The sequence below is a fragment of the Oreochromis aureus genome, linkage group 23, assembly GCF_013358895.1.
Source record: "Oreochromis aureus strain Israel breed Guangdong linkage group 23, ZZ_aureus, whole genome shotgun sequence".
NCBI lineage: Eukaryota > Metazoa > Chordata > Actinopteri > Cichliformes > Cichlidae > Oreochromis > Oreochromis aureus.
The window spans coordinates 40,024,994-40,035,857 of record NC_052963.1 but is presented as its reverse complement, the minus strand read 5'-3'; the positions used below and the strand labels follow the sequence as shown (position 1 = coordinate 40,035,857).

Below are 10,864 nucleotides of genomic sequence, written 5' to 3'. Positions count from 1 at the left end.
TTGGTAAAGATGGGTGATGCATCACCTTCTGACAGCAAAGACGGGCAGAGAGCCTCCCAGGTGCATCTTAGCAGGGCTGAGTTTATTTAACCCTTTCTTTGGACTTATCACCGTTGGCCATAACACAATCAAAGGTTACTTATTGATCCTAATTACTACATTTGAGACAGTATTGGTCAACATGTCCTCATACAACAAGTGGCACACACTTCATTAATGTAATTGTAGATAATATTTGACCTAAATATGTGGGTCTTGTGATTTGAACATGTAGGTGAGATTCTTATCACAACGATTCCGTTATATAAAACACTCCAGTGTAGGTATATATATAGTGTACACGAGTATATGTGATTACATAGTGTATATGTGAATATATATGCCATAAATTGTGGAATTCTTTTTTCTGGCAGCCACATTTTGGACCAGCTGTAGTTCGTGTTTGGTTCATGCAAATGTATAACAAATTGCATTGATCAAACAAAGAGGAATTATAAGCATGGCATGGCACATAGCTAGATTCCTTTGGATCAACCTGAGCTGAACTTAATAAGTCGCCTAAGCCAGATAGAGGAAGATTGGACTGAATTGACAGTGATGCTTATTCATGCTGAGGTTTTTACAATATTGGCAAACATTTATAAGCAAGGAGCCCAGCTATACAGTGGAACCCCGACTTACGAAATTAATTCGTTCCAGAGGGTCTTTTGTAAGTCAAAATTTTCGTAAGTCGAAGCACCTTTTTCCATCGCCTTTTGAGTGAGGCGATGCTGGCTGAAGACGAAGTTCTTGGTGGAGGCTGAAGAAAGCATACGTATGCATGCATACATACGTACGTGTACATGTACATAACATTATGGAATTTAATTCTAAACATTAAAACTAAAACGTACATTTACGTTAATTAATGTATGTACGTACACTGTGCAATGATATTTTTTTAACATTTTTTTAAACTCGCTCATATTTATGTCTTACGCCGGCCCCATTATGAATGAACGACAGGTTAATTGCAAACGAAAAGCACATGAAATAGCGCACTGCAACAACATTACGTCTTTCATGTGGAACAGCGAAACGCATTTCACAAACGGATTTCGTTACACGGGCATTTTGTCGTACCACGGGCAGAAATATTGCCGTTAAGTGCCTTCGTAATTTGAATTTTTCGTTAAATGGGGTCTTCGTAAGCTGGGGTTCCACTGTATATGAATAAGGTCAGTGTGCCATAGTCTACTTCACTTACATGAAGTAATTGTGCTCTTGTGATGTCACCAATGTCAGAAGGATTTAAGCACCTGGCAACCTAGAAGTGCTCCAGCTCCTGTGACCAGTTTATCCATTTCCTGCAAAGCTGACAGTAGTGCAGGATCCTCCAGTCCAAGCTCCTTTCTGGACAGCATTTGCAAGAGGATCTTAACAAAGAGGACAACAGAACTCCAGATTCTTAAAGGATCGTTAAAGTATTGTAAATTGAACTAAAAGAGAAACAATACCCCAGAGGTGCAGAGGTCTGTCTTGCAATTTGGATGCCCAGTTGCAGCCCAAACACTCTCCCCACAACAAGGATGTCATGATCCAAATAAAGTACTTCATACCATGTATTCTATACTTCTTTGGTATTGCAGCCATCATGGCACACCTCCTACTCATCTATTTTTACATTTCAAATTATTAGTTTTAGAAGTATTTCTAAAAGGATCTCAATGCTCTCTCTACTCTTGCCACCCTAGATTTTCTGGGTTTTTTTCTTACTTGTCATTTTCTATCTCTAACTTCAAACACACTTCAGGTAAAACAAAAAACTTTGACTGGGTATTAATGGTGTAAAGAGAAATGAAAAGTCAAGCTTAAGATTTTTTTTAATAGTAATTGTTCAGAATTAACATTCATTTCAGGTAAAGTAACAATTTAGAAGAAAGGATTCTGTAAGCCTTCAAATACAGTGGAAAGTTTTCTAATAGATTATTTTGATTGTTCTTAAAAGGGACGGAATCCACTTTACTTGTAAAAGCAATGAACCAGGCAGGTATCTCTGAAATCGTTAACCAGAACAGAGACTCAATCCTTTCACTTGCCTTAATGTCAGAAAAAAAAAGGATAAACTAATCTCGTTTTTTTGGTGGTTTAACATTTTTAGAAATTTCTGTTAGAGTAGAATAGATTTATACTGTAAAGGTTAATCAAAAAGGTCTACTGGAGTACAAGAACAAAAACTAAACTGCATTAGATGATAAATGTAATAAAGGAGTGATTTATTTTCAGTTTGCCATAGTTGATGGTTTAACGTGGTACAGCACAGAGGCGGTAAGGTTTGGGACAGCGTATGCCTCCCAACTGGAACTCCAGACTGGGCTGCTCTCCAGCAGGTGGTGAAAGAGAAAACCTTTGAAGGAGGGAAGTAAACAACAGGAATAACTCCATCCTGGCCAGCTGTTCTCCAAGACACACACGCTTACCTGAGAATAAACAGTAAGACATGAGTCTCATTCAAACAATTTACAAGATATTTACTATATCACAGTTTACTACACTTCTGCAACAAACCAAGAATGCATGCCATTTGGCTAAAACAGTGCAAGAAGTTTTAAAGTACAACAAACCTGTAGAAAATGGAAGGAAAGCATCTTTCTTACGAAATTTACCATCCTTGTCCAGAAAGTGTTGAGGATTGAAAGAGTGCGGAGTTTCCCACATTGAGTCATCGTGTAGGACTGAGTCCAGGGTAGCCAGTATCATGGTACCCTGAACAAAACAAAAAAAACCCACAAAATAATCTTAAGACCCGAGATACTGAAATTGGAAAACTAACAAGCAAACAAACAAACAAATCTAAATTGTTACTGAAAATTGGTTTAATTTGCCATATGACAGAATCCAAATCCAATTTATATAGCATTTAAAAAAAACAGAAACGTCTTGATGCATGCTCATCCAGGTAAGTAAATCTCCAAAAGTTGATTCTTTTCATCTGGACGTAGCGTTTTCAGTGGGAGAAACGTTTTGTCACTCATCCAAGTGACTTCTTCAGTCTCATCTGACTGCAGGTTTCCCCAATCTTATAAACAGTACATTTGCATAATGACTGAAACCAGCCCACTGAAGGAACAATAGGCTGGGAGGTCAGTTGGGGAATGGCTGCAATCACAGCATTGTATGATGGCAAAAGATGTACCCTTAGGGCCCCTCCTCAATTCAGAGGTGGTCTTTCCCTTTTCACGTAAATTGCCTCCTTGACTCTGCGTTCAAACCAGCGTTTTCGCTTAGGCAGCAATTGTCCTTCTCTCCTGGATCAGCTGGAGCTTTCTTTTGGTGCCTTCCCATCTTTGACAAAAGTGCAGCTGGGATAACCACGTTTACTCAGGGACTTCTTGATGTGATGTTCTTCTGCCTCCCTGGCCGCTGTGTCTGTGGGGATTGTGTTGTGTCTCTGTGTTGTAGCGTCCTGATGACACCCAGTTTGTGCTCCAGTGGATGATGAGAGTCAAACCTTTAATACTGATTCGTATGTGTAGGTTTACGGTACACGTCAGCTGGTGTTCCAGGGTAGGATAGTAAAGCCCTCTTTTCCACTTCTTCCATGTAGAAATTGGCCACGATGGGTGAAACTGGGGAACCCATGCACACCCATGTTTCTGTCTGTAGAACTGACCCTTGTATGTGAAGTAGGTGGAATGAAGACACAGTTCCAAAAGCAAACACACTTGGTCGATGCTGAGAGTGGTTCTGTTGCTGAGGTTTGGGTCATCCTGTAATCTCTTACGAACTACCTCCAACGCTTCCGTGACTGAGATGCAAGTGAAGAGAGATGTAACATCGTACGAGACCATGGTTTCATCCGCCTCCATAATGACATCTCTCACCTTCTCAACAAAATCCAAATGCAAATGTACTGTTTATAAGATTGGGGAAACCTGCAGCCAGCAGAGACCGAAGAAGTCACTTGGATGAGTGATGAAACGTTTCTCCCACTGAAAACACTACGTCCAGATGAACAGAATCAACTTTTGGGGTAAGAAACAGAAAGTTTGCCTAAAGTGCTGTACAAGAACAAAACAATAGATAACACAAAGGATAAAACCGTTCACATTAAAACACATAAAACATAAAAGCATAAAAAGCATATCAACTCACACCAGTCTAGACGCTATTGAATAAATGTGTTTTGAAAAGAGACTTAAACAGGAAGTGAAGATGCTTGTCTAACATTTAAAGGCAACATATTCCAAAGTTTGGGAGCCACAACTGAAAAAGCTTGTTCTCCTCTAAGTTTCAGCCTAGTTTTCAACAACCAAAATCATCTGGTTGTTGAAGTACATCAGAAAGGTATGGAGGAGCAAGACCGTTTAGGCATTTCTAAGTCAAGATTAGGACTTTGAAATTCATTTTGTGATAAACAGGAAGCCAATGAAGAGGGGACAGGATAGGCAAGATATGTTTATGCCTGTGTGTACCAGTTAAGAGACAGGCAGCAGCATTTTGAATAAGCTAAAGATGTGAGAGGGATGATTGGCTGACTCCAGCATAAAGTGCATTACAATAATCAAGCCGAGTTGAGATAAAGGCATGCATTATTTTCTCCAAGTCATGCCTTGACAAAACTGACTTAAGCTTTGCTATTTGCAATAACTGGAAAAAGTTTTTTTGCAAGACAGAGCTGATTTGTTTATTAAATTTAAAATCAGAGTCCATAATGACTCCCAGATATTTGACATTCTATTTGATGTATGACCCAAGCCAACCATAATTAATAAGTGGGGTGCATGAGGTATTATTAGGCCTGAATATAATTACCTCTGTTTTGCTTTCATTGAAGCTCAAAAGGTTGAGAGCCATCCAAGCCTTGAAATCTTCAAGGCAGTTTAAAAGGAGTTGGATGGAGCCTGGACTATTAGGTGCTAAAGGCAAGTAAGGTGAGCTGATGGAAAAAGGTCATGTAACATTGTCAAAAGATCCAAAAGAGCTATTTAAAACGAAAGCGATTTTATTTGGCCCAAATCGTTTTTTCCGACCCTCCGGATGTTGATTTCGCTGTTTTGACCTCATTTGAAGAGTTCGATCACAAGTCTTGGTGTAAAAATCGATTCTGCACTTACCTTTGATGACCACGTGAATGGGGAAATCAGCATTCTACCACCTCAGACGTTTATCGAAGGTCAAGCCCTTTCTCTCCAAACGTAACGTAGAAACTTTAATTCATGCTTTTATTACTTCACGCCTGGATTACTGTAATCCCATTTTAATAGCCGCCGGGCTGAGCGCTTTGTCACGCTTACAATTAGTGCAAAATGCTGCGGCTCGATTTTTAACTGGTAGAGGGAAATTCGACCACATCACTCCGGTTTTGGCCTCTCTACATTGGCTTCCAATTGAATTTAGGATCCTTTTTAAAGTTCATTTATTGGTTTTTCAGAATCATCAGAATCAGAATACTTCATTGATCCCTAGGGGAATTTATGTAAATCTTTTTTAAATCTTTAAATGGCTTGGCACCCGTTTATTTGTCCGCTTTGTTGAAGCCTTATGTTTCCACTCATTCCCTTCAGTCCCTAAGTCACGGCTGAAACTCAGAGGAGACCGGGCGTTCTCTATTGTGGCCCCGTTGCTTTGGAACAATCTTCCTCTTCATATTAGACAAGCTACGTAAGTATCGGTTTGTAAGTCCAGGATCAATTTTGCCTACCAAAACATGATTATTTTATTGAAATTTGCCATTTAAATTTTTTTCCCCATTTTTTTCAGTGTTTCCTGTAAAAATCTGACTTGTTACCTCTTTGTTCTAGCGTGCCTATTTTTAAGTATTTGCCGGTAAATACAATTACATTTTAATTTCAAGTAAAAGTAATTAAAGTTCAATTTTATTAAAGAGGAATTCTGCCCTCAGTCATAGGCTACATTGCTTTTGAAGACCTTTGAAGCCAGCCTCAAGTGGTTGAATTGATAGAAAAGGAATACTTTAGTCTACAGCTAAGATGCCAGAAATTATTATGGATTGTGTACCTTTGGGATTGTGTATTTATCCACTGTAGTTTCATTGCTGGTCATACGAAGCACATTGAGAGGAATGATGTTGGCCATTCTCTGAATCTCATGAATAACAGCGTCAGTATAGGGCATGTTTTCTCGGTCGCTCACAGAGGGCTGTCTGGACGAACCAACCACAGCATCGATCTCAGCTTGAACTCTCTCTGCACAGTGAAAACAGGATACAATCAGAGTCTGTATCAAGGTTATTACAGGTACCTAAGCCTAAATGAAAAGCTAAACGTGAGTGTAAATGAGACATTCCAAGTCATTAATACCAATACTGGATTACTGGACTACTTAATAAACTATAAAATATAAACAGAAACATGAACAGGAAATATATTTTCAGTTTTAGCATTTGAGAATTAGTTAACCTTTGTCAACACAACAAGAAGGAGGAGACATTCGAGCATATATCTATTAAAAAGTGAAAAGTCAATATAAATGTCAATCTGCCATCTTTACACAATGCAGATTTTATATTGTCACACATATGCTGGCCTCTTGTTTCCTGATATATACTGCAGTTTTATATTAAAAAAACAGAATACAATTGCACATTTTAGAATAACAGAAACTAAAGTTAAAGAATTAGATCTTCTCTGGAAACTAACGGAATTATTACTCTCAAAACAGACATTTGACATGACAAAATACAAGGTACTGTTGAGTATTACATACATACCTTGTATATCCGGGTAGTAGATCATGTAAAGCAACCCCCAGCGTAAAGTAGTAGCAGTAGTTTCAGTTCCAGCAAAAAACAGGTCCATGGTGCAAGCATGTAAGTTACTGAGAGAAAAACTTGAATCTTTCTCCTCGTTCTATCAACGGTCCAAGCAGCAGAAATTAAAATCTGTTATCAAATTTCATTACAAGACCAAAACGAGCAAACATAATGGAGATCGAGCACAACACTCACCTTTGCCATTTCTATAAGAAAGGCATCGATATAGTCTCTCGGTGACGCTGGGTTAAGGGTTTCTCTGTGTTCTCTGATCCTGATTTCTATGAAGTCCTTTATCTCTTGTGTCAGAGTGAAAATTGTCTTATGAGATCCAGGTAGCCGCTTCATCAGCCAGGGAATTATGTTGTACATCTACAGAACAGGAAGCCAGATTAATCCATATTTAATGACTGGATAAATATTCATATGGCTGTGTGCTCCACATATGAGGCTGTGCATTCGAAGAATTATGAATAAAAATCTAACGGAGAATTCCACAGCAGCAGAGGTGGTGGTAGAAATATGATTCCCAATATTTGAGGGCAAATTCAGCAAACCTTTTTTTGTTTTTTTTTGTTTATTAATGAGACAGGTTGAGGCCAGGAAGGCTGATTTTCCAAATGTCTGAGATTTTGTGGACTTTGTATCTCCCAGGCCTTAGTTACCTCATCTCTGCCCTTTAGTGTGTTTTAAATCAGTCTTTGTTTTTGCTCCTCACAACTGGATTGTCATTAGAAACCCTATCAGGAGACCAGAAACATAACTCTGGGATGCACACTCCACCAAAACTGACGACTTAATAAAGATGTCATTTTATAGTCAAGATATTAAAGTACAGTTATTTAATCTGCACATTTTAGTTATTTAAGATGCTTAAATGTGGCTTGTGCATTTTCCATAAATCATGATGTAATATGATTATTGCATGATGTAGCACGGTAGGAAGAGGTTCACCTGTATTGAAATGCTTCCCTGTAAGCGCACAACTTCTTTGAAGTTATGAAGAATAGACTGGTACTGCCGGTCAGTGTACTCAAATCGATTCCCAAACACCAAACAGCAGATGATATTCGACACAGCATTATTTATCAATAGCTGGACATTAAATGGCTTTCCTGTAAATGAAGACAGAAAATATAGTGTCATGGCCGGAATGGTTGATGTGTCTGAGGAGCGGACCCAAAAGTAGATACACAAGGGACAGGACTAACTTTTAACAAAAAGCGAGCCATTTAGTTTGGCTGATAACTACCACAAAAACAAAAGCACAAGCAAACAAAGATGAAAAACTACACAATAACTTAAACTGGAGAAAAAAACTAGCGCAGGACAAGGAAAAGTTTTAACTATAAACCTAAAAATGAACATGAGAAACCCAAGACTAGAGAAACATGACATCCATGGACCATGAGGTGAGAATAACAGGCAACCTGAAACTAAACAAAGGGAGACAGAAGACTTAAATACACAGAAGAGTAATGAGGAAAGTGGAAACACATGGGAAACACAGCTGACACAAATTAACATGATGGCACAGGGGAAGCAAAACTAAACACAGTGAACATGGAAACACAAGACTTTCAAAAACAAAAAACAGGAAACATGGCAAAACATAACCTGGGACACACAAGCTTGAGATGAGTGACATAGAGAGAGGGAGGGAGGAAAGACGAGAGAGAGAGGGAGATTTAAACACAGGGGATACGGCAAGAGGGAACGAGACATGACGGGCTGAAGAAACATACATAACAGAGAGGGGAGACATGGAACAGAACACGAGGAGGCGTGTAAACAGGAGGGGGAGATGAGACACCTTGCCCAGACAACATGGGAACAAATATGACAAAACATACAGCCAAAGCATAGAAGTACTAAATAAGAGAAAACTAAAACTTTCCAAAATACATTGAATTCACAAAAGAACTAAGGCCTCAAAATGCTGGGTCACAGACAAAGCCCCCTGACATATGGGGGGCAAGTACCCATGTCATAACAGTAGGTAAACTCTACTGAATGGTGGCAATCAGCCTCATAACTTCAGTTCTATCGCAGAGAAAGGTGGTGATCTTTGGACTCTTTGGAAAAAAGCATAGATGTTATTTTATGCCTTGGTGTTCTGTGAAAGCCTCTGCGAGATACTGGCACTCCTGCTGGATGTATAGCTCCAGGGTCTTCTTGCCCAGACCAAAGTTTCTTAGTGTATGAAGAGCAAATCTCCTCTGCTGCTTCCATGGATAACCATTTGCTATCGCAAGACCTTTGAACACACAAATACACAATATTAGACTGAATGTAACAAACACTAGCTACATGCTTACAGTCCTGATTTGGTGTCTCAATTATGCTGTTCACTGTATTAAACACTAACTATATTTTTTTTTCAATGAAAAAAGAGAAAAACAGAACCTTCATTCCCAAATAATTCTTCAAACAGTGGTACAGTGGGTCGATCTATGAAGTCGTCTCCTTGCTGGACCAGGGCTTCTTTCACAAACTTGTAGCTATTAATGACCACGGTTCTTCCACCAAAGATTCTGATGGTGAAAATGTCTCCATATTTCTTTGCAAACTGAACAAAGACAGCAGGCAGATGTTGTGGTTCAACAGTACTCAGAGAATTAATACTGCTTCTACATCCTTACTGCAGATACTATAAGATTGCTGCAATGTTGCCTCATTAATATTATATCTCTTAACTAGAACCCAAACTGCAAACACATGAGAAAATATTTAAAAAGAGAATATGAGTAACCGAAAATGCAGCTCTGACTGAACCCTCTTGAGGTGGTCTTCAAAAACCAAACTCAAGCAACAAACCTTCTCTCTTGTGTGAATAAAGGCAACTGTAGATAACGTTCACTGAGTTAATGATTGCCAGAGTTTTAAATGGGGACTTCCCTCAACTTGTCCTTAGTACTTTAAAAAGGTGAAGGTCCTTTTACTATCCATATTACAGATTTTCTTCCACTGCAGAGTAGAAATGGGTATTTAAAAAGGATGCTCCTTTAATTCTCGGATATTTTATTATTAAATCTTGAGAGGAGGTTATGTTTTTCGTAGCATTTATATCCATGCATGCCAGCATTTTGTTTGTAAACATGACATCTCAATTATAAAATGTATTGTTATTTATTGTTTTTGTTGTTATGCAGATGCATTTGCAGCCAAATATCTTGTCATATTTTGATCTCGGATGTAATTTTTACATTTCATATCTGCCTTTCAGGGTGACCCCAAGATGCGTCATATCTTTAAAGAAAGTTTTATCGAGAGAAAGAGAAAATTAGCCAGAAATATAGTGTAGTATCATATTGTATAATAAGCTCAAGTTATTTATATTCAGTTCTTTACAAATCAATACCTATTATCCATTACCTATTCCTATATAACATTTTTGTAATTAAAATAAAGCTACCCTTATCTGATTTTTACTCCACTAACATCTTAACGTACTTTTAAGGAACAAAGAAAGAAAATAAATATATTAAAAATAAAACACTATTCCCTTAATAGTAAACATGTGTACCTCTCTGAACTGCAGATGTATTCTGTCAGGCCTGATGCGATGAATGTCACCGAGAAACGGGAGAGCCCACGGTCCAGGTGGGAAGTTTTTCGGCACTCTGTTCTTCCAAATATCAGACAACAGCAGGAAAACACAGAGAAATATTAAAATGCTCCTCCCATCTATCCACTCAAAGCCAAGAACACTGGATAATGTCTCCATTTAAAACTCTTAATGTCGAATGCTGGATTACTGCAGTGTTTTAACTGTGATGCTACCAAGAAACAAAGTGCGATCAGATAAATGGGTGGACTTCCTTAAACACAAAGGTGAAGGAAAGACTCGTGTGCGCGAAGCTGGACTTCAAAATAAAAGCTGGCAATGGTGGGGTTATTTTCAGTATTTTCACATGTGCAACATTATTGCATGAAAAAAAGGCTACACAAAGATTATGAACGAGTTTCCTTTTTAAATTCCTTAAAGAGACCTTGGATTGGCCATGGAATTGTTTGAACTAGTGTTGGATGTGGACCCAGTAAAAGACCTTTCCCAGTGAGACACAACCGGTGAATGCTGGGATGTTCCTACAATATTTGTGTTAAGAC

General features: G+C 38.5%; 1 protein-coding gene across 1 annotated transcript; it reads right to left on the bottom strand.

Moving 5' to 3' along the window:
* Nucleotides 1-1,844: 1,844 nt before the first annotated feature.
* LOC116331079 (cytochrome P450 2J6-like) lies at nucleotides 1,845-10,582 on the bottom strand. Its single transcript, XM_031753624.2, has 9 exons — nucleotides 10,281-10,582; nucleotides 9,161-9,323; nucleotides 8,862-9,011; nucleotides 7,709-7,869; nucleotides 6,950-7,126; nucleotides 6,713-6,851; nucleotides 6,001-6,188; nucleotides 2,604-2,745; nucleotides 1,845-2,459 (listed from the first exon to the last, which is right to left on the bottom strand). The coding sequence occupies exons 1-9, from the start codon at nucleotides 10,479-10,481 to the stop codon at nucleotides 2,284-2,286; spliced, it is 1,497 nt and encodes a 498-aa protein (XP_031609484.2). The 5' UTR covers nucleotides 10,482-10,582; the 3' UTR covers nucleotides 1,845-2,283.
* Nucleotides 10,583-10,864: the final 282 nt, after the last annotated feature.

Bases quoted from the DNA above. Each gene is read 5' to 3' on its own strand.
- LOC116331079 (XM_031753624.2), bottom strand. From the start codon at position 10,481: ATGGAGACATTATCCAGTGTTCTTGGCTTTGAGTGGATAGATGGGAGG. The intron at 6,189-6,712 runs GTATGTATGTAA...TTCACTGTGCAG, and splicing joins CTACTACCCGGATATACAAG to AGAGAGTTCAAGCTGAGATC. The intron at 2,460-2,603 runs GTTTGTTGTACT...GTTTATTCTCAG, and splicing joins TTTCCTTCCATTTTCTACAG to GTAAGCGTGTGTGTCTTGGA.